At 46.7% G+C, this 26,680-nt stretch overlaps 3 protein-coding genes across 5 annotated transcripts; 2 read left to right on the forward strand and 1 right to left on the reverse strand.

The window, feature by feature from the left end:
- Positions 1-1,183: 1,183 nt before the first annotated feature.
- Positions 1,184-4,766, reverse strand: SAA2 (serum amyloid A2). 2 transcript variants are annotated; one of them, XM_001173019.6, is made up of 4 exons: positions 4,555-4,766; positions 3,877-3,971; positions 1,853-1,991; positions 1,184-1,459 (listed from the first exon to the last, which is right to left on the reverse strand). In XM_001173019.6, the coding sequence occupies exons 2-4, from the start codon at positions 3,965-3,967 to the stop codon at positions 1,321-1,323; spliced, it is 369 nt and encodes a 122-aa protein (XP_001173019.1). In that variant the 5' UTR covers positions 3,968-3,971; positions 4,555-4,766; the 3' UTR covers positions 1,184-1,320. The 2 variants fall into 2 exon arrangements, with proteins under 2 accessions (XP_001173019.1, XP_003312991.1); XM_003312943.4 differs by lacking the exon at positions 4,555-4,766 and adding an exon at positions 4,410-4,471.
- Positions 4,767-18,061: 13,295 nt separating this feature from the next.
- On the forward strand, positions 18,062-19,216 carry LOC748855 (hsc70-interacting protein-like). Its single transcript, XM_054662138.2, has one exon. The coding sequence runs from the start codon at positions 18,077-18,079 to the stop codon at positions 19,184-19,186; it is 1,110 nt and encodes a 369-aa protein (XP_054518113.2). The 5' UTR covers positions 18,062-18,076; the 3' UTR covers positions 19,187-19,216.
- A 3,081-nt stretch (positions 19,217-22,297) lies between these two features.
- Positions 22,298-26,060, forward strand: SAA1 (serum amyloid A1). Of its 2 annotated transcripts, XM_003951847.5 has the most exons (4): positions 22,298-22,407; positions 22,992-23,086; positions 25,288-25,426; positions 25,810-26,060. In XM_003951847.5, exons 3-4 carry the CDS (start codon positions 25,299-25,301, stop codon positions 25,946-25,948), a joined length of 267 nt encoding a protein of 88 aa, XP_003951896.3. In that variant the 5' UTR covers positions 22,298-22,407; positions 22,992-23,086; positions 25,288-25,298; the 3' UTR covers positions 25,949-26,060. The 2 variants fall into 2 exon arrangements, with proteins under 2 accessions (XP_003951896.3, XP_063638899.1); XM_063782829.1 differs by lacking the exon at positions 22,992-23,086 and having other exon boundaries at positions 22,305-22,407.
- The last annotated feature ends 620 nt before the right edge of the window (positions 26,061-26,680 follow it).

Raw genomic sequence — 26,680 nt, forward strand, 5'->3', positions numbered from 1 at the left:
ACTTGCCCCAAAGATCTGAGTGGCATCCCAAGGCCAAGACAGTTTCCTGACAATTTCTGTGGCACCTCAGTAGGATGTCCATGATGTTTACCAGCAGCCCACTTATTTTAATCAGCTTGGGCTGCTGTAACAAAATAGTACAGCCATGCTGTGAGTTGGGGTTTCAACATATACATTTTGGCAAGATACAGTTCACTCCACAGCACTGCCACTTCCACAGCTGGCTTCCCAGGGGGTTCAATAACCTATCTCCTGCCCCCAAGCAGTTTCCCAAATTTGTCACAGGAACCCTAGCTGCATTCCCAGAGTTAAGTTACACCCTGGGTAGCTTCCTGCCAAGTTTCATTAATACCTCAATGGAGTTCTTATATGTCAGTTTTGGCTTGAAGGACCCAGTCAACTATTTGCCATCCAATGTCAGTCTTGTGAGGGGCCCAATCTCAAATTTATACCTTCTCATATTCTGTACTCTTAGAAGTTAATGCTGCTCTCAGTTAATAATTCTTTATATTAAAATTTCCCTTTTCAAATTACTGCCTGGTTTCTGTCTCCCAAAGGGACCCTGACTGATAAAACAGTTCTTCTCTATCTGGCTCTCTCTCCACTGCCACCACTTCCACAACTTTGATCTAGTTAAGCTCCAGAAACTCAGAAAACATTCATAAAAGGAGTCGCATTACATATTTAGACTTGAAAGAAGGCAATGAAAATAGAGTGGAAGAGAACTGCATTGGAGGTATTTTTTAGATGGAGTGGGTAGAAATTCATTAATGCCTGGATTTGTAGGTGTTGCTGAGAAATGAAAGGAAGATTCGGGTGGCAGTCGCTGAGGCAGGACTTCACAATTCAATTGTCTGTAGCCCCTGCCTCCAGAAACAGAGATCACTGAGGAATGAAGAACTGAGGGACAGAGAAGGTAACAGGAAATAATTCACAGGAGATGAGAAGCCTGGGCAAGGAAGGGACTGGAAATAGCAACAATGTAACCACAAAGGTCTGGGAAAAAGGAGGTCTAATTTGTGGAAGGGTTGATGCAGGTGTCTGCACTGTGACTACTAAGAATGTCTCCTCACATCCAAACACATAGGCCTACCTAGGCTCACCCTTCACGTGGGTGTGCATTGATTTCCCTTTTGTACCAAACAGGCAGTCAGCACCAAAAGAAGAACACAGTTTCAACAAATTCCATCTCTTAAGCATTTATTAGATGCCTATTATATGCCATATCTCAGCTTCTCTGGACATAGACCTCACTAACTTTGTATCCCTGCCCCGAGGGCCTCACAGCCAGGTCTCCTGAGAGCAGAGAGAAGAGGAAGCTCAGTATTTCTCAGGCAGGCCAGCAGGTCGGAAGTGATTGGGGTCTCTGCCACTCCTGCCCCATTTATTGGCAGCCTGATCGGCCAGTGAGTCCTCCGCACCATGGCCTGTGAGTCTCTGGATATTCTCTCTGGCATTGCTGTAGTCAAGGCAGGCAAGAAGGAGATTAATCATCAGGCCAGTGAGCAACAGCTCACCCTCCCATTCTCCCCGTTCCAAGGGAGGGCTCAGAGAGGAGCCCAGAAAGGCCAAGGAAGGAGGAGTGAAAACACTGACGCTGCCTGGGCACTGCCCCATTCAGACAGGCTGGGCACCCCTAGGCTGGATGAACAGCACCCAGAGGGGGAGGGGGAGGAATCACTCACTCCTACCATCCACTCAGACCTCACACTGAGCACAGAGGCAGAGAGAGGGCAAGAAGAGGAGGGACCACAGCCTCTAACTTCTCTACAAGGAGCTCATCTCCCTCCTGACTGTCCAAGGCAGGCAAGCTCTGCTCACCCAGCCCTAACATCCCAGGAGCTCCAGTTACCTGATCACTTCTGCGGCCCAGGCACCCCCAGGTCCCCTTTTGGCAGCATCATAGTTCCCCCGAGCATGGAAGTATTTGTCTGAGCCGATGTAATTGGCTTCTCTCATGTCAGAGTAGGCTCTCCACATGTCCCGAGCCCCTGGAAAGGAAAGGAAAGGCAGAAGGGACATCAGGAGAACATAAAGACTCCAACACCACCTTAGAGGGGAATGAAAGAAGGACAAATCTTCCACTGACTTCAAGCTTTCAGCCTGTGATCATAGCAGCCTTGGATACCATGGGTTGAGAAGCACATTCCTTTATCCTAGTTGGCTTTTCCAGGTCCCCTGGTGAAGAGCCACTGCTATAGAATGAAGCTGCCTATGATAAGATCCAGGAGTGTATATGAATGAGGTGGTGACATGGAATACTGATGCTGAGAAAGGTGGCAGACACAGAGTACTTCTGCCCTGACTACTAAAGTATATATTCTTGCAAATGGAATACATGTCATTGTGACCTGAGTTCCAGTGACTGTTAGGAGCATAAAAGTCCCTAAACACTTTCTCAGTAGGCTGTACTGATACTGTGGGTTGCTTGAGGAAGCAATAGAGCAGCGGCTCTCCGCCTTGGTTGCACTTTCTTTTTCTTTTTTATTTTTTTAGACGGAGTCTCACTCTGTCACCCAGGCTGGAGCACACTGGAGCAATCTAACTCACTACAACTTCCGCTTCCCGGGTTCAAGTGATTTTCCTGCTTCAGCCTCCTGAGTAGCTGGGATTACAGGTGCCTGCCACCACGCCTGGCTACATTTTCATATTTTTAGTAGACACACGGTTTCACCATGTTGGCCAGGCTGCTCCGGAACTCATGACCTCAAGTGATTCATCCACCTTGGTCTCCCCAAGTGCTGGAATTACAGGCGTGAGCCTTGGCTGCACTTTCTAATCACCCAGAGAGAAACTGAAAGTCCCAATGCCCAGGCCACACCCCAGGCCAGTTTCTGCAGACTCTGCTGGGGAGTTGAAGGCATGGGTATTTCAGGTGATGCCAAGGTGTGCCTGAGATTCATAACCATCAACCTCTAGGAGGTGGTCAGTGATGCGTCTACCTGGCAAGAGCTCTGACCTCAAGCACAGCCGGGCTCAAACCTCTGCCCTGCCACCTGCTGACTGGCAGTAAGTCCCTGGGCATTGGCCTCAGCTGCTCTAAGTCTCAGCTTTCTCACCTTCACAGAAGGGATGCCTGCCTCACAGAGTCATTCTGAAACTAAATGAGAAAATGCTGTGGTCCTTGTGGGGGCTTGATGCACGTTAGTGCCCAGCTCTTGTCAAGAAGGCTGGAGAAGGAATGGAAATAGAACAAACCAGGAAGGGAGCCCCTGACAGAGCGAGGCTAAAGAGCCCTGTACATTATCCAACTAGGAAATCGAAGGAGGAAGGAGAAAGAAGACAGAAGAGTCAACAGCCTTAGTCATACTCCTATGCGATTTATGCTGAGGGACATTTTATACCAATTGCAGGCCTTATTTTGCATCTTCTACTCAAAACAAACAGCTCAGGTGCCCCTGGAAAGGATGATTGTTCTTTCTCTGAGTAACTGACAATAATCCTCGACTCTCTAATCTGTTTAGCAGCTCCCCAGGCATCCGGCACATCCTGCACATTGGGCAGCACAACCTAAGGCAGCGGCTCAAATCTTAAGGAAGCCCAAAAATACCCCGTGTGCGTTGTTACTGGATGCCCCCTCCCTTACGGCTCAGGAGATGTGTTTTTGATACACCTTGCAGCGGCTTCTGAAATGTGATCCATTCACTGAACACACCCTGAGAAGCTGCACTACGGGGAAAGGGGATATTCCCAGCAGCTCTGAAAGACTCGAGACAGGCAACCCAGAAAACCCTAGTTCCTGGCAGGCCTCAGCAACGCAGACACTAGCAACTCTGTGGTTCAAAAGCAGCCTTCCGAAAGCATCATTTTCCCCAGTTTATCAGGTCCAGGGCGATGTTTCTCTTCAGAAATCCTGCAAACCTTCTGAAGCCTTACCATCAAAAGCCTCGCCAAGGAACGAAAAGAAGCTTCGGCTGCTGACACCCAGGACCAAGGAGCAGAAAACCAGGCCCGTGAGAAGCTTCATGGTGCTGAAATGAAAGGAGAAGTCAGGCAGTCGCCCACAAGACTGGCACAGCTTCCCTTGGGACTTATATTCCGACGAGAGCCTGGTTATTTCCACTGGATCTTATTAGAGTCTCAGTGGCTCATCTAGGAAAACTTGCAGCAGGACCTCACTCAGCCAGAAGCCCTCGGTTCTGAACCCATCAGCCCTGAAGCCTGACTGCATAAGAGGATGCCAACGTGGCATTGATGGAGGAAGGCAGGAGTTACCACCAGACTGTCACTCCCTCAAGTAACCTATAATTCCCCACAATGCATTTACCGTGTGTTCCGTCTGCCCCGCACAGAACTCAACATGGGATAAACACAAAGCAGGATCATTATTTTTTATTCTTAAAGCCTTTAGCACCTGGTATTCCCAGGTGTTCTCCCATCCAAGTACTACCAGGCCCGACCCTGCTTACCTCTCTAGATCAGAGGAGATAAGACACCTTCAGAATGGTATGGCTGTATGCCCCAGGATAACTATTTTTTAAAGGACATGATAATCTTGTTGGGAAAGAGAAAACAGAGTAAGTTTAAAAAATCACTCCTTGGTGTGCTCCTCACCTGATCTGTGCTGTAGCTGAGCTGCGGGTCCCTGTCTGCCAGGGAGAGGTGGCTGCTATTTATAGTGAGCCTTGCTGGTCTCTTGGGAGGGAAGAAAAGCTGGATGTGGTCCCTGATGAAAGTCCCTGCAGGTCATTTCCCCTACAAAATGGTCTAAGACAAGTTCCTGGATGCCAGTGGTTTCTTCATCTCGGGTCATTTATCCCAGTTGTGTAACCTGTGGGAACAAGAGAGGTTTGCTGTGCCTTGGCAATGGACAGGGTGCTAGATCAGCTGTGCTCCTTAGCATTGGGGGAAGTGCAGCTGCAGAGATGCCAGTGGGAGCCCCGTGATGGCGGCACCTGGGCTGCTGGAAGGTGTGGAGTGAGGGCAGCTCTTCAGCCAGCTCCTGACTATACCGGTCATTTCCTCAGGATGGGCCCTGCTGGGCCACATGGCAGATGACCCTGACATGAAGTCCCTGTGAGTTCATGTCTAAAGCCTTTAAGCTTTAAAACGGACAGCCTACCCCTGCCACATCTCATGTGTGCCCTGGAAGGCTCCTTCCACCCCTCTGGATATTCTGATATCTCTCAGCACAGAAAATCTCTGCTCCGCTGGCTTAGCCAATTTGGAAATGCTTTTTCTAAGTTGGCTCCTGAGCCAAGGACAATGTAGAGAGGGGGACTTTCTGCTGCCCCAGCCTAGTCCTGGAGCCCCACCTTGGGAGAATGAGAGTGTGGTGCGTTAAATAGGCAGCCCAGCTGGGGACGTGCCCAGCATCCAGGCAGGGAAGGGTGGGAGAGCTCTTGGTCTGCTGTATTATCACGGAGGGGTGCAGGGGGCATGCAGACCACTCTCTCATGAGAACATCAACAGGGTCAGATTAGCTCTGCAGAGGCTTATGGAGGAGCATGGTGGCCAGAGATGGGTCAGTACCAGAGCCCAGGGGGGCTGAGGCCAGGACATGCAGAGAGGCTGGCGGACATAGCAGCAACTCTGGTTTCTCCTTCTCCGGTCCATGTTCATACCCTGAGGGCTAGGCATTTGTAATAACAAACAAACAAGCAATTTAGAAATGGGCCAGGCATGGTGGCATGTGCCTATAGTCCCAGCTACTTGGGAGGCCAAGGCAGGAGGCCTGCTTGAACCCAGAAATTTGAGGCCAGCCTGGACAACACAGCAGGATTATCTTTAAAAAATTTTTTTAATCTCTGAGAAATGGGTAGGGCCAGGAAGTAAAGGATGGCCAAATACTCCATAAGCAGCAAATGCGTGGCTCCAATGTGAACAATGATATTATAGACTCTGTTCTGAGACCTATGCATTGACACCTCCACCTCCCCCACTACATCTTGCCACCTTAAAACCACTGAGAGTGGTACCTGCTGGAATGGGTCCACACACACAGTCACACATATTTTAGGCAGGGTAGTTGACATCCCCAGGGAAAAAGAGCTCACAGAGAGAGGCTGAATGTTTCCAACTGGGTAGCAGTAATAGTACATCATGCTGTACATGGTACAGCACAGATCAGGTGAAAATAGTAGTACATCGTGATTAACCAGGGCTTATTCCAGGGAGTCAAGAAGAGTTTCATATCAGAAAAATCTATCTTTGTAATTCACTGTACCAGTAATCAAAGAAAAGGGTTGTACATTTATTTTACTAGATGCAGAAAATGAATTTCATAATTGTCAACATCTACTGATGATAAGGAAAATGTATAACAAAATAAAGAGACCATTTCTGACTTGAGAAAGGATAAATACCAATATGTTATAGCAACAGTTCTCAAACTGTTTTCCAGGGAACCCTAAGAATCCCTCCTTAGGGAGGCTTTGATATCAAAATTATTTTTAGAATAGTGCTAACACACTATTTTCATGTTTCAGTCTCATTTTCTCATGAGTACACACAATATGACAAGTTAGTTGATATGAGTGTGGATTTCCACATGGTAACTGACTTTTCAGAAGCTACCACTTGTTGAGTTTGGTATAATATAGAATAGCCACAATTATCTAAAAATACCATTAAAATACACTCCCCCATTTCAACTATATATCTGTGTGAGGCTGAATTTTCTTCATATACTCCAACCTAAATAACATATTAAAACAGGTTGGATGATGAATCAGATAGGAAAATCCAGCTATGAAAAAAAAATCAGACATGAAAAATTTTCAAAAGGGTAAAACCATAGTACTCTTCTTACTTTTTTTCTTTTGGAAGATGGTTATTTTTCATAAAAATATATTATTTATGTTAACATATAGAAGATTGATAATTTTTTGAAGAATTGATAAATGTTTAAATTTTTTCTTTCTATTATGGTAAATACTGATGAATAGAGTCCCCATAAATAAAAGTTCTTTGGGGTCTTCAGTAATTTTTAATAGTGTAATGGGATCCTGAGACCAAAAGGTTTGAGAATCATTGCTCTACAGCAAACATTATGTATAATTAAGACACTTCAGGTGCATTCTCAAGAAGACCAATAAAGAGGCCACAATGGCAGGCGTGGTGGCTCACACTTGTAATCCAAGAACTTAGAGAGGACGAGGCAGGTGGATCACTGGAGGTCAGGAATTCTCAACCAGCCTGGCCAACATGGTGAAACCCTGTCTCTACTAAAAGTACAAAAATTAGTCGGGTGTAGTGGCAGGTACCTGTAATCCCAAGTACTTGGGGGGTTGAGGCAGGAGAATCACTTGAACCCGGGAGGTGGAGGCTGCAGTGAGCCGAGATCGTGCCACTGCACTCCAGCCTGGGCAACGGAGTGAGACTTCATCATGGAAAAAAAAACAAAGAGGCCAGGATATCTGGTTGTTACTGCTACTGTTTCACATATCCCTGAAGGACCTGCCCAGTGCTAAAGAAACACAAGGAAGGTAAGAGGTGAAAGAGAAGAAATGAAACTATCATTGTTTGAAGATGACACCATCTTTTACATAGAAAACCTGTTAGAATCAAATGGCAAGCTATTAGAACTACTAAGAGAATTCAGTGAGGCTGCTGTATTCATGGCAAAATTTTAAAAATTGATAGCATTTCTCTGCAACATTCCTTAATAGTTATAAAATACAGCACAAAGTAGTACCAAAAACATTAACTATCTAGGAAATAACCTCTTACAGAGAAAATTTAGTCTGTTAAAGGATAAAAAGTGGCAATGTACGTCATGTCCACAGAGATTATATTTTAGCTTAGCAAAGATACCAATTCTCCCAAATTTATTTATAAATTAAATGCAATGTGAATCAAAATTTCCCACTGGAATTTTTATCAGGAAGGCAACAAATTCTTTCTTTCTTTCTTTCTTTCTTTTCTTTCTTTCTTTCCTTTCTTTCTTTCTTTCCTTTCTTTCTTTCTTTCTTTCTTTTCTTTCTTTCTTTCTTTCTTTCTTTCTTTCTTTCTTTCTCTCTCTCTCTCTCTCCCTCTCTCTCTCTCTTTCTCTCTCTCTCTCTCTCTCTCTCCCTCTCTCTCTCTCTCTTTCTCTCTCTCTCTTTCTTTCTTTCTTTCTTTCTTTTTAAGACAAAGTCTGGCTCTGTCACCCAGGCTGCAGTGCAGTGATACAATCTCAGCTCACTGAAACCTCAACCTCTCCGGCTCAGGTGAACCTCCCACCTCAGCCCCCCAAGTAGCTGGGACTACAGGTGCACACCACTGGGCCTAGATCACTTTTTGTATTTATTGTAAATAAACACAAAAAATAAATATTTTGCTCAGGTTGGTCTGGAACTCCTGGGCTCAAGCAATCCGCCTGCCTTGGCCTCCCAAAGTGCTAGAATTACAGGTGTGAGCCACCACACCCAGCCAATAAATTAATTCTTTATGATGAATAAGTTATCTATGAAAAGTTAAGTCAGCTGGGTGCGGTGGCTCACGCCTGTAATCCCAGCACTTTGCGGGGCTGAAGCAGGTGGATCACCTGAGGTTGGGAGTTCAAGACCAGCCGGACCAACATAGAGAAAACCCGTCTCTACTAAAAATGCAAAATTAGCTGGGCGTGGTGGCACATGCCTGTAATCCCAGTTACTTAGGAGGCTGAGGCAGGAGAATTGCTTGAACCCGGGCGGTGGAGGTTGCGGTGAGCCAAGATTGCACCATTGCACTCCAGCCTGGGCCACAAGAGCGAAACTCCATCTCAAAAAAAAAAAGAGAAGTTAAGTCAATGAAAAGTTAAGTCAATTAAAAAAGTAAGAGCTGTAGTGTTTAGATATACACACACACACATATATATATATCTTTATATATATATATCTTTATATATATATCTTTATATATATATCTTTATATATATATATCTTTATATATATATATCTTTATATATATATATATCTTTATATATATATATATATATATATATATATATATATATATATATCTTTTCCTTTTTTTGAGACCGAGTCTGTTTTTGTTGCCCAGGCTGGAATGCAGTGGCGCGATCTCTGCTTACTGCAACCTCTGCCTCCCAGGTTCAAGCGATTCTCGTGCCTCAGCCTCCCAAGTAGCTGGGATTACAGGTGCCTGCCACCATGCCCGGCTAATTTTTGCATTTTTAGTAGAGACGGGGTTTCACCATGTTGGCCAGGCTGGTCTCAAACTCCTGACCTCAGGTGATCCACCGGCCTCAGCCTCCCAAAGTGCTGGGATTACAGGTGTGAGCCACCGCGCCCAGCCATATATTTTGCTTTTCATCTGCAGCTCCTGGATCCTAACTCCTTGTTATATTGTTGGGCACTTTAGGCCTCAGTAAACAGAATCTCTGTCTATGACCTTCTCCTGTCCTTCTTCCACCTGCCCAAAGCAGGACTCTAATTTGATTGTGGGTCAAAAGACTCTCATTCCAGAAAGGGCCTTGCCTCATACCCTAGAGGAAGGAATGCTGCACAGAAACGCCAAGTCTGAACAGACAAGCCTTGCTGGGTTTATACCATATGCTTTTTGTCCAATCACATTTCTTCATGGTTGCCAATCATGCCTATGTAATGAAGCCTCCATAAGAACCCAAAAGGACAGGGTTCAGAGAGTTTCCACATAGCTGAACACTATCTGGAGAGTGAACACTTCCTAGAGAGTGGCACACCCAGAGAGATCATGAAAGCTCCACGCCCCTTTCCCCTTACCTCGCCCTCCACATCTCTTCATCTGTATCTTTCATAATATCCTTTATAATAAACCAGCAAATGTGTTTCCCTGAGTTATGTGAGTCACTCTAGCAAATTAATCGAACCCAAAGAGGGGGTCATGGGAACCCCAACTTGAAGCCAGTCAATCAGAAGTTCCAGAGGCCCAGACTTGCAACTGGGGAGAAAGAGGGGGAGGTCTTGGGGACTGAGCCCCCAACCTGTGGGATCTGACACTGTCTCCAGGTAGGTAGTGTTGGAACTGCATTGGAGGACACTCCTGGTGTCTGCTGCTTGGTGTGTGGGGGGAAAAACCCCACACCTTTGGTTACGGAGGTCTTCTGTGTTGATGATCATTGCTGTTTGAGGGCAGAGGGAATACACGGTTTGAGAGAGTTTTTCCCTGACATGAGCGAACTGGGGACATGTACTGGTCTCTGAGATGTGGGATCATGGGATCTGCCACAAGTGGGGAGACCACTGTGACCCCTGCCGCAGTCTTTGGGGCAGAGGGTGTCTCGGGGGCAGAAGAAGCGAGAGTTGTTTGCAGTAGCAGTTATGTCCAAAGTGGGCGCCAGGAAAGTAGGGCTGCCCAGCTTTGAAGAGCCTCCTTACTCCCGGCCTGAATGAAACCATTTCCTATAAAGCGCTAAGCATAAAGTTTGCCAATGGTGATCCACAGAGAAGTGAGTGTACCCCACCCCGCCATCCCACAGGGAATGTCGGAGTGATGTTGATCTGCACCTAGGGAAGGAATGGTTCATGAGATGTGGTGGAGATGCTGAGGGCCCGTGGACATCAGATCCTACCCTACCTGTGCCAGGACAAGCCATGCACATGTGCTTCAGACCACCAGGCGACAGGAGTGTTGCATGAGGTGTGAAGCAGGCACCTGGGAAAGAGGAGTGTGAACAGCAGATGGGACACACTGGGGGCAGTCATAGGAATGAAATGTCCCAGGATGGATGCAGGCAGGTTATAGAGGACTTAGTGAGGACTGCTCTCCTGGTGGGAATTGTGGAGTGGGAGACTGGATGGAGACTGGAGGTGTTTTAAGTAGGGAAGCCAACTTGCAAGGGTGACCAGGGAAACTATGTCGGCCAAGGGTGAGACATGCACTGGCAAGACTCTCAGACAGCCTGGCTTATCTAAGCAGAATGCTTGAGCCATGCCAACGGTGCCTCGCAAGTTGTATTAATCATGTCCTTTCATTTTGTGTTTTTGGTGCTTGGCATCTGGGCCCTTGCTGACCCTAAGGGACCATTTCTCTCAGAGCTAGTCAAGTCCTAGACACAGTAAATGACTCTCCTGGGAGCATGCCTTCCATGTGCAGACCAACCAATCAAGAGTCCACACTCCCACCCACCTCCTTTATCGAGCTCTCACATCCTGGGGCACCATCCACCTTCCCTAATCACTCAAGGACCACGTCCCAAACAACTAGGGACAGCCTCCATGCCCCTGCACCCATTGAAATTATTCATGCTAGCCAATCCTAAACCTGTGTATGCTGCCACACCATTCCTTCCTGCAGAAACACAGTAAGGACTCTTCCTACACCTCCCCTACTTCCTCTGCTCCCTGACTTACCCACTTACTTCCTGGTGCAGTCCCCTGTGGCATAGTTCACTCTCTTCTTTTGGGAACTGTGAGGCTATCTTCTCAATGGCAGTCATCTCCTGAGCTGTTGGCCTTGCCATACCTAACTAATAATAAAATCTATATTCTAAGGTAAAAACAAAACAGATAGGGTCTCACTCTGTTGCCCAGGCTGGAGTACAGTGGTGTGATCATGACTCACTGCAGCCTCAAACTCCTGGGCTCAAGCAGTTCTCTCATCTCAACCTCCCGAGTAGCTGGGACTACAGGCACACACCACCATGCCTGGCTAGTTTTCTTATTTTTTTTGTAGATACAGGGTCTTGTTATGTTGCCAAGGCTGGTCTTGAACTCCTGGGCTCAAGTGATCCTCCTGCCTTGGCCTCCCAAAGTGCTGCAATTACAGGCATGAGCCACCATGCCCAGATCAGAAATCTTACTAAAAATATTTCAAGGAGAAGAGAAAGCCAAAAATGTTGAATATATATATATATGTGTGTGTGTGTGTATATATGTATATATGTGTATATATGTGTGTGTATATATATATGTATATATGTATATATATATGTATATATGTATATATATATGTATATTGGGGCAGGTGTGGTGGCTCATGCCTGTGGTCCTAACTACTTGAGAGTCTGAGGTGGGAGGATTGCTTGAGCCTGGGAGATCGAGGCTGCTGTGAGCTGAGACTACACCACTGCACTCCAGCTTGGGTGACAGAGTGAGACCCTGTCTCCAAAAAAACAAAAAGAAAAAGAAAAAAAGATGGAAAAAGACATGAAAAAACAACAACAGAAATACCCACACATCATCAATGGGAGGGAAGCATCTTGAGGCAGCAAAGCGGGAGTGCTAGTAGAGAGGCAGATAGGGCGTTGGACCTGAGGCATTAAGGAAAGTCAGGATTTGGAGCTTACAAGTCTCTCATTGGAGATGGGATGGGGTTGGAATGAATGTCTGAGCAAACACAAAGCATTTCCTTCCCTAATGACTCCCCACCAGTCTAAAGAATCCCACATTAGGTCGAGCACGGTGGCTCACGCCTATAATCCCAGCACTTTGGGAGGCCAAGGCGGGTGGATCACGAGGTCAGGAGATCGAGACCATCTTGGCTAACATGGTGAAACCCCGTCTCTACTAAAAATACAAAAAAATTAGCCGGGCGTCATGGTGGGCGCCTGTAGTCCCAGCTACTCGGGATGCTGAGGCAGGAGAATGGTGTGAACCCGGGAGGCGGAACTTGCAGTGAGCCTAGATCGCGCCACTGCACTCCAGCCTGGGGGACAAAACGAGACTCTGTCTCAAAAAAAAAAAAAAATTCCCACATTAGAGTTGGGGAAATGGGCAGTCCTGGTGGAAGTTAGGGAACAGATCTGGGACACGTTATAGCCAGCTGGACTACAGGAGTCCATAAGCTCAATTCTTCCTTGACTCTGAAACCTTTCACTGGTCCTAATGCCTAGTAATTCCAGGCCTTTCCCAGTTGTGCCAGGCTTGGAGGTGAACACATCTATGTGCCAAGAAGGAAAGGTATGCCAAGCAGGGGCTTATGTCATCCTTATCCTCAGTCTGTCTATAAGTGGTATATACCCCTGTTTCCCTTGCAAGATCTGCTGGGCTTAGGTCTCCTGGCTGTGAGTTCCCCATACCTGGGCATAAATGTAGTGAGCCTGAGCTCCCAAATAAGGTTGGGGGCTCCAGAGAGGTGGAGAGCCCTGTGTCTGGGAAGTGTGCCCACCCAGCAGGTCTGACCAGGAAGATACACTGCTGGGGTTATGGAAAAAGACTATGTGTCAAGGTCTCTTGATTCTCCATCTAGGCAGAGAATCATCTTTAATTAATGGGAAATTGGAAGGCAAATTACTTGGACCTGAAATTACTTTTTGTTTATTGAACCACTGTGTTGTAAATCACATCTCTCTGAAGGCAAGAGAAACCAGGGAGTTACAAAATGTTTAGGAGAACTAAACAGGACTCCCTGTTTTGCTAATTAATCCGATTGAGACAGGCTCTCTGGTAAATCTACAAATTTGATGTTGTTCAACCATAAGCAGTAAATTTCCTATGCTGGATTTTCCTGACAATGAATGTAAAAGGAAAAGGAGTCTTTTTGACAAAATATTTTATTGTTCATCTAAACTGAAAAACTTCTCTATTTTTCAAAATTGCTATACATGTTTAAAGATGTAGATATTTGAATAGCCTAATTGGTACAGAAGGTTTAATGATGATTCCTAAGACATACCTATAAATTACTTGAAATTGAAACGAAATTTAAGAAGAATTATTGGAATTTTCCCCTTCTCAAATGAGTTCTTAGTTTCATAAATACTATACAAGTCCATAAGAGATTTGGGGTTTTGAGATGTCTTTTTTTTTTTTTTTTCAGACGGAGTTTCACTGTTGTTGCCTAGGCTGGAGTGCAATGGCGTGACCTCAGCTCACTGCAACCTCCACCTCCCAGGTTCAAGCGATTTTCCTGCCTCAGCCTCCCAGGTAGCTGGGATTACAGGGACCTGCCACAACGCCAAGCTAATGTTTTGTATTTTTAGTAGAGATGGGGTTCACCATGTTGGCCAGGCTTGTCTGGAACTCCTGACCTCAGGTGATCCACCCGCCTATAATTTATTACTCCCTTTTGCAAATGTTTGAAAAGGAATAAAGTGCAATATTTTTAAACAGAATGCAGAGTTCTGTTGTCCTTTGGCAATACCAGTTTCAGACTCTGAGAGTGGCTCTTGCTGTTGCCGACAGTGGGCTGATGACCAAATCCCAACATGCCCCCGCTGCGAGTCCTTCATAACCTGATTCAGTCATCACTTAGAGGCCAGCAGGCTTCAGAGAGGCGTGAGCCTCAGCCAACAACCTATAGGGGAAGAGACGCAGAACTCAATGCAGACAGGTTTGGATTCTGGTGCCTAGAGAATGCAACTTGGAAACTCTGAGCCAGGAGAAAAGTGTTCTCTCTCCATGAGAGGGTGTGGGCTTTGTGAGAAGCGACACACAGCAAACACAATTAAGAGTCCACCCCTCAGCCGGGCGCAGGGGCTCACGCCTGTAATCCCAGCACTTTGGGAGGCCGAGGCGGGTGGATCACGAGGTCAGGAGATCAAGACCATCCTGGCTAACACAGTGAAACCCCGTCTCTACTAAAAATACAAAAAAATTAGCCGGGCGTGGTGGCGGGCGCCTGTAGTCCCAGCTACTCGGGAGGCTGAGGCAGGAGAATGGTGTGAACCCGGGAGGTGGAGCTTGCAGTGAGCCGAGATCGTGCCGCTGTACTCCAGCCTGGGCGACAGAGCAAGACTCCATCTCAAAAAAAAAAAAAGAAAAGGAAAAAGGAAAAGAGTCCACCCCTGAATTAAATAGTTGGTCCTTTTGTGTTCCTGGTGATTCACTTGCTAAGTGGAAGAAACAGGAGGGAATCTTTTCTCCTGCCCTCCTGGTAATCGATAGCCCATGGCCTGGCTTTACTTCTGTAAAGTGGCAGGAGACCTTTTGACAGCTGAGCCATTTCTTATTTTATTTATTTTAATAAGAGATGGTAGGAATGAGCAATGATATTAGTACCTGGGGACTGTTGTTCTTAAGGAGAAACAATCTTAGAATGATTAGTGATACCCCTTGCTTTCTCTTTTCTTTCATTATACTTTTTGTACACATATTTTTCCCATTTATTTATTGGAATCTTACTGATTTATTATAAGTATAAGCTTTATGTCTACACATGTATAATCATTTTTCCCCAATTATAAGTCTCTTTTTCATGGAGTCACAGCCTAGACCTGGTTAGCCGCCATCTCCCCTCATTGTATGCCCAATATCTATTGTAGTATCTGCTGCATAGAAGGCACTCGATGCGTGAATGGATAATGACTGATGATGAATCAATAAATGAATGGACATGTCATTGTAAAAAATTCTAAAAATCTAGAATAACACAAGCTGTTGGCACTACCTAGAAACACAGATGTAAAACTTCCTAGGTTGTGTTTCACCATGGGAACATGTCTTTGAACAAAAATGGGATCATATTCTATTGCACTCTTTCTCTTAAGAGATTGTCTATACTTCTCCAGGTCATTAAGTGCTCTTCCACAATATCAGTATATGGCAGAGGCAAGGTCATACCAGGTCTGTCTGAAACCAGGGCTTGGCTCTTAACTTCCAGCCATACTGCCTCCAAGTCTAGGTGGCTGGGTTTTAGGATCTGTAATGGGAACTCAGTGTCACAACCTCTACTGGGAAGGTATTCTGGTGTTGCATAACAGGACTTTCTGTTAGAGATAACCATGGCAAAATGGAATGGAGACAAAGTTCAGGTTTCTGCTGCCAGGAGCTGAGATTGCTGTGACCAATGGCATTCTCCCAAACCAAATAATCCAACCTGGAATTACCATAAACCACTCCTCATCTTTTCAAGGGGTGTCCAAGTTCCCAGAAAAGAACATTTGTTAAGGGATGGAGGCAAGGAGGTGGAGAAGAAAGAACACTGGCCAAGGTATCATGAGTGTCCTGGGTTCTGGTCCTTGAATAAGCCATTTATCTTCTCTGCAGCTTCTCCATCTGATAGGAGTTTGGAGGCAGAGTTTTTTCTTAATGAGCAAAAGACAGTCGTGCCTAGGAGATGTGGTGTACATGTTAGAAAGAAGGGACTGGCTGTGACTCTATAAAAGATGAATTCATACAAAAACAAATTACCATTTCCCAGGGAGAAAGTTTGGATCCAGTAATTAGAGATCTCAAAAAGCAGAAGACCTGCCCTGTGAGGCCTGTGGCCTCCAAGTTTGAATGCTGTGTGTCAGCTTTAAAAACTAGTTTCTTGCTGATAAATGTTTCATATTAAGCATGTGTTGAGAGTACTCCTTGCCTACCTTCACTAGCCACTGTTTCCTTCCCCTCCTCCCTTGTCCCTTCATTCTCTCCAGAACTTTCTGCTAACTTCCATTCTCTTCAGGACTTCAGCATGGTTGGGAGAAGATCAGAAAGGCATCCTCACTGTTTTTATTTTAGTCCACTTGACCTTTGGGGAGTAGTTCCACTGGCTCATAAGTATCAGCCCCCCATAGCACAGCACCCCACACTGAGCCCGGAAGGAATAAAGAATCCCAATCTGCTGTCACTAACCAGCACGCTCATCCGCCATGTCCTTTACTCTTCTCATCTCCCTGCTTTCACGTCACATCAACTAATTTCTCTATGAGTCAGCCTCAACTCTCCCAACACTCTGCCCACTCTTCTTCTACTACCTTCCAGTGAGCTCCTTGAAAGAAGGGTCTGCGGTGAGGATGCCCCTTTATCTCTGCCTATTTCCTTCCCATTACAAAAACTTGAAACCTGCCTTTCCCATGTTGATTTCACTTTATTCTCATCTTTACCCATGGGGTATGCCTCCTGCAATTCCTCCTAGACAATAGAATGAGAAAGAGGGGTCCTCGTCCTCTTTGCTTTCCATGACCATTTCTCCATTCTTCACCTCTGTGATGTGTCCTCTTTGAAGTCCCTGATAAATTCATTACCACCTTCTCTCCAGTCTTACTAATGTTATCTGCACAAGTGATTTCCAAACAGGAAGATTTTCAAACACTGATTCCTGAAGATCACCCCCAACTCGCTGAACTGAGACCAAGACCTCCAAGATTATGGCTTAGGAATCTGCATTTTTTTTTTTTTTTTTTTTTGAGACAAGAGTCTCGCTCTGTTGCCAGGCTAGAGTGCAATGGTGGAATCATAGCTCATTGTAACCTCAAACTCCTGGGCTCAAGTGATCTTCCCGCCTCAGCCTCCCAAGTAGTGAGGACAACAGGAGTGTGCCACCATGCCCAGCTAATTGTTAATTTTTTGTAGAAATGGAGTCTCACTATGTTGCTCGGGCTGGTCTCAAACTCCTGACCTTAACCCATCCTCCGCCTCTGCCCCCAAAAGTGTTGGGATTACAGGTGTGAGCCACCGTGCCCAGCCTAGAAATACCCACTAGAAGCTTCTGTGTAGACAATCTGCTTAGTGATGTTTGGAGACAAAGTACCTCTTTATTGTATTCGTTGACAAAACTCTCCAGTCCTCTCCCATCTTCATGGAAAATTTTCACAGTTCATTTACAGCCCTCTTTCCAACACATTCACTGCCAATACTGTTATTGACAATAACTGTATTGTTGAACCTTCCAGTATCCTGCATTCCCGGATCAAGGCCCCCTCAAAGCCCTGATATGCAAATATCTGGGAAAAGAATGTTCCAGAGGAAAGGAACAGCTAATCCGAGGCCCCCAGGGTAAGATGTGCCTGGGGGTTTGGAGACCAGTGTGACCAGAGCAAAATGAGCAAGAGGGGAGAATTGGATGATGAGGTATGAGAGGAAGGAGCTAGGACAGTTTGAGTAAAGTTTGAAAACCATTATAAGGGCTTTGACTTCAACTATGAGTGGAAGTGGAATCCTCCGGAGAGTTTTGAATGGAGAGTGATAGAATTTGTCTTGTGTTGTAACAGCCTGGCTGCTATACTGAAAAGAGACTAGTTGGCAGCAAAGGGGGAAATGTGGAAGCCAGTTAAGAAGCCATCATAACCCAGAAGGTGATGCCTAATAACATCTCTCTGGGAGCAGCGGAGAGATGATAAGGGTTTGCCTTCTGAATATGTTTTTTGACAATTAATGTAAACATTTCAAGTAGGCTGAGATTTTATTGCATATTAACAATATCCATGTTCACTCCCGGCAGCCGCCCCCTTCTGCGCGGTCATGCCGAGCCAGCGCCTGGGCCTGGAACTGGGCCGCAGCCCCCCAGCTTCACCCACCACCTCCCTACCATGGACCCCCGCAAAGTAAACGAGCTTCGGGCCTTTGTGAAAATATGTAAGCAGGATCCGAGTGTTCTGCACACCGAGGAAATGCACTTCCTGAGAGAGTGGGTGGAGAGCATGGGAGGTAAAGTACCACCTGCTACTCAGAAGGCTAAATCAGAAGAAAATACCAAGGAAGAAAAACCTGATAGTAAGAAGGTGGAGGAAGACTTAAAGGCAGACGAACCATCAAGTGAGGAAAGTGATCTAGAAATTGATAAAGAAGGTGTGATTGCACCAGACACTGATGCTCCTCAAGAAATGGGAGATGAAAATGTGGAGATAACGGAGGAGATGATGGATCAGGCAAATGATAAAAAAGCGGCTGCTATTGAAGCCCTAAATGATGGTGAACTCCAGAAAGCCATTGACTTATTCACAGACGCCATCAAGCTGAATCCTCGCTTGGCCATTTTGTATGCAAAGAGGGCCAGTGTCTTTGTCAAATTACAGAAGCCAAATGCTGCCATCCGAGACTGTGACAGAGCCATTGAAATAAATCCTGATTCAGCTCAGCCTTACAAGTGGCGGGGGAAAGCACACAGACTTCTAGGCCACTGGGAAGAAGCAGCCCATGATCTTGCCTTTGCCTGTAAATTGGATTATGATGAAGATGCTAGTGCAATGCTGAAAGAAGTTCAACCTAGGGCACAGAAAATTGCAGAACATCGGAGAAAGTATGAGCGAAAACATGAAGAGCGAGAGATCAAAGAAAGAGTAGAACGAGTTAAGAAGGCTCGAGAAGAGCAGGAGAGAGCCCAGAGGGAGGAAGAAGCCAGACGACAGTCAGGAGCTCAGTATGGCCCTTTTCCAGGTGGCTTTCCTGGGGGAATGCCTGGTAATTTTCCCGGAGGAATGCCTGGAATGGGAGGGGACATGCCTGGAATGGCCGGAATGCCTGGACTCAATGAAATTCTTAGTGATCCAGAGGCTCTTGCAGCCATGCAGGATCCAGAAGTTATGGTGGCCTTCCAGGATGTGGCTCAGAACCCAGCAAATATGTCAAAATACCAGAGCAACCCAAAGGTTATGAATCTCATCAGTAAATTGTCAGCCAAATTTGGAGGTCAAGCGTAATGCCCTTCTGATAAATAAAGCCCTGCTGAAGGAAAAGCAACCTAGATCACCTTATGGATGTCGCAATAATAAAAACCAATGTACCTCTGACCTTCTCATCAAGAGAGCTGGGGTGCTTTGAAGATAATCCCTACCCCTCTCCCCCAAATGCAGCTGAAGCATTTTACAGTGGTTTGCCATTAGGGTATTCATTCAGATAATGTTTTCCTACTAGGAATTACAAACTTTAAACACTTTTTAAATCTTCAAATATTTAAAACAAATTTAAAGGGTCTGTTAATTCTTATATTTTTCTTTACTAATCATTGTGGATTTTTCTTTGAATTATTGGGCAGGGAATATAGTTATTTATGGAAGATTACTGCTCTAATTTGAGTGAAATAAAAGTTATTAGTGCGAGGCAAACATTAAAAAAAAAAGTCCATGTTCATCTCTAAATGACATCATTGTTCCAAAGCTTTTCCATTCTTCTTAACCTTCCACCTGTCAATCTATCGCAGATGACTTCTCCTACTTCACTCATGCATTGACTCCTTCAATCAATAAAAGTGACTAAGAACCTGCTACAGGTGAGGTGCTGTGTTTGGTGTTAAAGTGACAACAGTTATCTGTCAATAAGCCTGACAAGGTTCCTATCCCTGTGTTTTGTGCACTCTGGGTCAAACTCAGAAACGCAAACAGGTGGAGAGCGATGAGTTCTATGACTGGTAAAGAAAAGGGCCTGCTGGTTTCCCTCAGGATCTCTGTCCTTCATCTCAAAATGCATCTTCCTTGTTATCGTTCCTCTCCTTCCTGTCTGAGAGGAAGACCTGCTCCTGCTACACTCTGGGCAACCTTGTCCCCAGTGGCCCTGTGGCCCCTTGGTCATTGAAGTCTATGTTATGCCCTATCTTTTACCCTCAGTCACTCTCTCTGTTAACATTCTCCCTGTGCCCTGTAACCCTCCCTCATCTTTAAATAAATCCTCCTCCTTTGACCTTCGCATGTATTCAGTCATGCAATTCAACAAGCATTTATTGCACAGTGATATTCAATTTGCCACTTGCTAAAAGTCTGAACCTTGGCAGCTGAATGTGATCAGAAAAAAAGCACGACTGCTATGACTAGTCTCACTTTAAATTCATGGTCGTTGACCATGAGCTACCATACAATCCACTACCTTTCTCAAGTTCAGTCACATTCTTCCTTTCCTAGATGTCTGCTTTCTACTTCTCTTCTCTCCTGAAACTTCCCACAACTCCTCGTTCATTCTCTTCTCAGTTGACAACTTTGCTTCCTATTTCACTGAAAAATAGAAGCAATCAGATATGAACTTCTGGCTGGGCATGGTAGCTCATGCCTATAATCTCAGCACTTTGGGAGGCCAAGGCAGGAGGACTGCAGGTTAGGAATTTGAGACCAGCCTGGGCAACATGGTGAAACTCCCACTGTACTAAAAATTTTTTAAATTACTCATATTGGCAAACAACTGTAGTCCCAGCTACTTGGGAGGTTGAGATGCAAGGATCACTTAAACCTGGGAGGCTGAGGCTGCAGTGAGCCATGATTGCACCACTGCACTCCAGCTCAGGCAGCAGAGCAAGACCCTGTCTTGAGAGGAGAGGAGAGGAGAAGAGAGGAGGGGAGGGGAGGGGAGGGGAGAGGAGGGGAGGGGAGAGGAGGGGAGGGTAGAGGGGAGGGTAGAGGGGAGGGGAGGGGAGGGGAGGAGAGGAGAGGAAGATCAGGTGAGGAGTATGCCAAGGAGTGTTTTTAAGACTTACTGTTTTCTCTTTCCCAACAAGATTGTCATTTCCTTTAAAAAGTAGTTATCCTGAGGCCTATATTCATAGCATTCTGAAAGAAAGAAAAGAAAAGAGGAAAGAAAGAGAGAGGAAGGAAGGAAGGAGAAAGAGAGAGGAAGGAAGGAGAAAGAGAGAGGAAGGAAGGGAGGAAGAGAAGAAGGGAGGAAGAAAAGAAGGAAGGAAGGAGGGAGGGAGGGAAGGGAGGGAGGGAAAGAGGAAGAAAGGAGGGAAAGAAGGAAGGAAGAGAGAGAGGAAGGAAGGAGGAAGAGAGAGGAAGGAAGGAGGAAGAGAGAGGAAGGAAGGAGGAAGACAGAGAGGGAGTAAGGAAGGAAGGAAGGAGAAAGAGAGAGGAAGGAAGAAATGAAGGAAGGAAGGAAAGAAAGAAAAAATAAAAGAGTGAAAATGGACTGGAGAAGAAGAAACCACAGTTGCTGCTATATCGACCAGCCTCTCTGCATGTCCTGGCCTCCGCCCTGCTGGGCTCTGGTACTGACCACTTCCTTCCTTCCTAATTTCCTAATTGACTAGGCCAGCTGAGCAGGGCTTTTCTGTGCTGAGGAGGTAAATCTCAGGATATCTAGACTGAGGGGTGGAAGGAGCCTTCCAGGGCACACATGAGACATGGCAGGGCTAGGCTGCTAGTTTTATTTTGTTTTCTTTTAGACACAGGGTCTTGCTCTGTCACCCAGGCTGGAGTGCAGTGGCGTGATTATAGCTCACTGCAGCCTTCACCTCCTGGGTCTCCCACAATCCTTCCGCTTCAGCCTCTTGAGTAGCTGGGACTGCAGGTGCACACTACCACACCCGGTCCATTTATTTTTATATTTCGTAGAGACAAGATCTTACAATTTTGCACGGAGTGATCTTAAACTCTTGACCCCAAGTGATCCTCCTGCCTTGGCCTCCAAAAGCATTGGGATTATAGGAGTGAGCCACTGTGCTGGACCTAGTCTGTCAGCTTTGAAGCTTTAGATATGAACTCAGAGGGACTTCATTTCAGAGGCATCTGCCATGTGGCCCAGCAGAGTCCATCCTGAGGAAATGACTGGTAGAGTCAGGAGCTGGCTTCAAAGCTGCCCTCACTCCACACCTTCCAGCAGCCCAGGTGCTGCCATCACAGGGCTCCCACTCTCAACTCCGCAGCCTCAGCCCCCTCAATGCTGAGGGGCAGAGCTGGTCTCCTGCCCTGACAGCTGCCAGGCACATCTTGTTCCCTCAGCTTGCACAACTGGGATAAATGACCCGAGATGAAGAAACCACTGGCATCCAGGAACTTGTCTTAGACCATTTTGTAGGGGAAATGACCTGCAGGGACTTTCCCCAGGGACCACATCCAGCTTTTCTTCCCTCCCAAGAGACCAGCAGGGAAGGCTCAGTATAAACAGCAGCCACCGCTCCCTGGCAGGCAGGGACCTGCAGCTCAGCTACAGCACAGATCAGGTGAGGAGCACACCAAGGAGTGATTTTTAAAACTTACACTGTTTTCTCTTTCCCAACAAGATTATCATTTCCTTTAAAAAAAATAGTTATCCTGGGGCATACAGCCATACCATTCTGAAGGTGTCTTATCTCCTCTGATCTAGAGAGGTAAGGAGGGTCAGGCCTGGTAGTACTTGGATGGGAGAACACCTGGGAATACCAGGTGCTAAAGGCTTTAAGAATAAAAAATAATGATCCTGCTTTGTGTTTATCCCATGTTGAGTTCTGTGCGGGGCAGAGGGAACACACGGTAAATGCGTTATGGGGAATTATAGGCTACTTGAGGGAGTGACAGTCGGGTCGTACCTCCTGCCTTCCTCCATCAATGCCACGTTGGCATCCTCTTATGCAGTCAGGCTTCAGGGCTGATGGGTTCAGAACCGAGGGCTTCTGGCTCTGAGTGAGGTCCTGCTGCAAGTTTTCCTAGATGAGCCACTGAGACTCTAATAAGATCCAGTGGAAATAACCAGGCTCTCGTCCGAATATAAGTCCCAAGGGAAGCTGTGCCAGTCTTATGGGCGACTGCCTGACTTCTTTCATTTCAGCACCATGAAGCTTCTCACGGGCCTGGTTTTCTGCTCCTTGGTCCTGGGTGTCAGCAGCTGAAGCTTCTTTTCGTTCCTTGGCGAGGCTTTTGATGGTAAGGCTTCAGAAGGTTTGCAGGATTTCTGAAGAGAAACATCGCCCTGGACCTGATAAACTGGGGAAAATGATGCTTTCAGAAGGCTGCTTTTGAACCACAGAGTTGCTAGTGTCTGCGTTGCTGAGGCCTGCCAGGAACTAGGGTTTTCTGGGTTGCCTGTCTCGAGTCTTTGAGAGCTGCTGGGAATATCTCCTTTCCCCGTAGCGCAGCTTCTCAGGGTGTGTTCAATGAATGGATCACATTTCAGAAGCCGCTGCAAGGTGTATCAAAAACACATGTCTTGAGCCGTAAGGAATGGGGCATCCAGTAACAATGCACAAGGGGTATTTTTGGGCTTCCTTAAGATTTGAGCCGCTGCTTTAGGTTGTGCTGCCCAATGTGCCTGGGGAGCTGCTAAACAGATTAGAGAGTCGAGGATTATTGTCAGTCAGTTACTCAGAGAAAGAACAATCATCCTTTCCAGGAGCACCTGAGCTGTTTGTTTTGAGTAGAAGATGCAAAATAAGGCCTGCAATTGGTATAAAATGTCCCTCAGCATAAATCGCATAGGAGTATGACTAAGGCTGTTGACTCTTCTGTCTTCTTTCTCCTTCCTCCTTCGATTTCCTAGTTGGATAATGTACAGGGCTCTTTAGCCTCGCTCTGTCAGGGGCTCCCTTCCTGGTTTGTTCTGTTTCCATTCTTCCTTCTCCAGCCTTCTTGACAAGAGCTGGGAACTAACGTGCATCAAGCCCCCACAAGGACCACAGCATTTTCTCATTTAGTTTCAGAATGACTCTGTGACGCAATCTTCCTCTCTTGGAAGGTGAGAAAGCTGATCTTGGAAGGTGAGAAAGCTGAGACTTAGAGCAGCCGAAGCCAATGCCCAGGGACTTACTGCCAGTCAGCAGGTGGCAGAGCAGAGGTTTGAGCTCGGCTGTGCTTGAGGTCAGGGCTCTTGCCAGGTAAATGCATCACTGACCACCTCCTAGAGGTTGATGGTTATGAATCTCAGGCACACCTTGGCATCACCTGAAATACCCATGCCTTCAACGCCCCAGCATAGTCTGCAGAAACTGGCCTGGGGTGTGGCCTGGGCACTGGGACTTTCAGTTTCTCTCTGGGTGATTAGAAAGTGCAGCCAAGGCTCACGCCTGTAATTCCAGCACTTTGGGAGGCCAAGGTGGATGAATCACTTGAGGTCATGAGTTCCGGAGCAGACTGGGCAACATGGTGAAACCCCCTCTCTACTAAAAATACTAAAATGTAGCCAGGCGTGGTGGCAGGCACCTGTAATCCCAGCTACTCAGGAGGCTGAAGCACGAGAATCACTTGAACCCGAGAAGCAGAGGTTGCAGTGACTAGAGATCGCACCAGTGTCCTCCAACCTGGGTGACAGAGCGAGACTCCATCTAAAAAAAATGAAAAAGAAAGTGCAGCCAAGGCAGAGCACCACTGCCCTATTGCTTCCTCAAGCAACCCACAGCATCAGTACAGCCTACTAAGAAAGTATTTAGGGACTTTTATGCTCCTAACAGTCACTGGAACTCAGGTCACAATGACGTGTATTCCATTTGCAAGAATATATACTTTAGGTCGGGGTGCGGTGGCTCACGCCTGTAATCCCAGCACTTTGGGAGGCCAAGGCAGGGGGATCACGAGGTCAGGAGTTCGAGACCAGCCTGACCAACATGGTGAAATCCCCGTCTCTACTAAAAATACAAAAATTAGCCAGGTGTGATGGCGCATGCCTGTAATCTCAGCTACTCAGGAGGCTGAGGCAGAAGAATCTCTTGAACCTGGGAGGTGGAGGTTGCGATGAGCTGAGATAGCACCACTGCACTCCAGCCTGGGCGACAGAGCGAGACTGTCTAAAAAGAAAAAAAAAGAATATAGACTTTAGTAGTCAGGGCAGAAGTACTCTGTGTCTGCCACCTTTCTCAGCATCAGTATTCCATGTCACTACCTCATTCATACACACTCCTGGATCTTATCATAGGCAGCTTCATTCTATAGCAGTGGCTCTTCACCAGGGCACTTGAAGAAGCCAACTAGGATAAAGGAATGTGCTTCTCAACCCATGGTATCCAAGGCTGCTATGATCACAGGCTGAAAGCTTGAAGTCAGTGGAAGATTTGTCCTTCTTCATTCCCCTCTAAGGTGCTGTTGGAGTCTTTATGTTCTCCTGATGTCCCTTCTGCCTTTCCTTTCCTTTCCAGGGGCTCGGGACATGTGGAGAGCCTACTCTGACATGAGAGAAGCCGATTACATCGGCTCAGACAAATACTTCCATGCTCGGGGGAACTATGATGCTGCCAAAAGGGGACCTGGGGGTGCCTGGGCTGCAGAAGCGATCAGGTAACTGGAGCTCCTGGGACGCCAGAGCTGGGTGAGCAGAGCTTGCCTGCCTTGGACAGTCAGGAGGGAGACGAGCTCCTTGTGGAGAAGTTAGAGGCTGCGGCCCCTCCTCCTCTTGCCCTCTCTCTGCCTCTGTGCTCAGTGTGAGGTCTGAGTGGATGGTAGGAGTGAGTGATTCCTCACCCTCCCTCTCTGGGTGCTGTTCATCCAGCCTAGGGGTGCCCAGCCTGGCTGAATGGGGTGGTGCCCAGTGTTTTCATCCCTCCTTCCTTGGCCTTTCTGGGCTCCTCTCTGAGCCCTCCCTTGCAACAGGGAGAATGGGAGGGTGGGCTATTGCTCACTGGCCTGATGATTAATCTCCTTCTTGCCTGCCTTGATTACAGCGATGCCAGAGAGAATATCCAGAGATTCTTTGGCCATGGTGCGGAGGACTCGCTGGCTGATCAGGCTGCCAATGAATGGGGCAGGAGTGGCAAAGACCCCAATCACTTCCGACCTGCTGGCCTGCCTGAGAAATACTGAGCTTCCTCTTCACTCTGCTCTCAGGAGATCTGGCTGTGAGGCCCTCAGGGCAGGGATACAAAGCGGGGAGAGGGTACACAGTGGGTATCTAATAAATACTTAAGAGGTGGAATTTGTGGAAACTGTGTGTTATACTTTGTGGTATAGACTGCCTGTTTAGTATGAAGGGGCGATCCATGCACATCTAGGTGAACGTGGAGCCTGGGTGGGTGGGAGACAACTCCTGGGCACACAGGGCATCCTGGGCATCCCTGAGGCAAGGACATGATGAGTTCAGTGGCCACCCCCACAGGATCCCAGGGGCTTCAGCAGATCCCACCCCTTACCCCATGTGAGCAGCTGCCCAGTGAGTTTGTAGGAACCCCAGCCACATTCCCAGTGAGTTCAACTGCACCCCGGCACGTTTTGCCAGCACCTCAATGGAGAGCTCCTTGCTTGCAGCTTTGGCTTGTGGCACCCAGCAAAAGCTTCCTGCCACCCAGTGGCTACAGCCACACACTCTCCAGAAAGATTTAATCTCAGCCTTGTGAGGAGCCCTTTCCCAAATTTCTTTCTTTCTGTGTTTTTTATCCCTTAGTAGCTAATCTCATGTTAGCCATTAATAACTCTCTATGTTAAACCCTTCCTTTTGTATCTGCGGCTACATTGATCAATTGTCTCACACCGCTCACCCACCCCCTCTCCCTGGTCATGCAGAGGCCTCACCAGTCATTTTATTGCTATTCCCAGGCC

The sequence above is a fragment of the Pan troglodytes genome, chromosome 9 (assembly GCF_028858775.2).
Source record: "Pan troglodytes isolate AG18354 chromosome 9, NHGRI_mPanTro3-v2.0_pri, whole genome shotgun sequence".
NCBI lineage: Eukaryota > Metazoa > Chordata > Mammalia > Primates > Hominidae > Pan > Pan troglodytes.

What these genes read in the sequence shown, in the direction of transcription:
- SAA2 (XM_001173019.6), bottom strand. Translation starts at nt 3,967, where the DNA reads ATGAAGCTTCTCACGGGCCTGGTTTTCTGCTCCTTGGTCCTGGGTGTC. An exon ending in CCTTGGCGAGGCTTTTGATG is followed by an intron (nt 1,992 to 3,876) that starts GTAAGGCTTCAG and finishes TTTCCTTTCCAG; the next exon opens with GGGCTCGGGACATGTGGAGA. An exon ending in TGGGCCGCAGAAGTGATCAG is followed by an intron (nt 1,460 to 1,852) that starts GTAACTGGAGCT and finishes CCTTGACTACAG; the next exon opens with CAATGCCAGAGAGAATATCC.
- LOC748855 (XM_054662138.2), top strand. Translation starts at nt 18,077, where the DNA reads ATGGACCCCCGCAAAGTAAACGAGCTTCGGGCCTTTGTGAAAATATGT.
- SAA1 (XM_003951847.5), top strand. Translation starts at nt 25,299, where the DNA reads ATGTGGAGAGCCTACTCTGACATGAGAGAAGCCGATTACATCGGCTCA. An exon ending in TGGGCTGCAGAAGCGATCAG is followed by an intron (nt 25,427 to 25,809) that starts GTAACTGGAGCT and finishes CCTTGATTACAG; the next exon opens with CGATGCCAGAGAGAATATCC.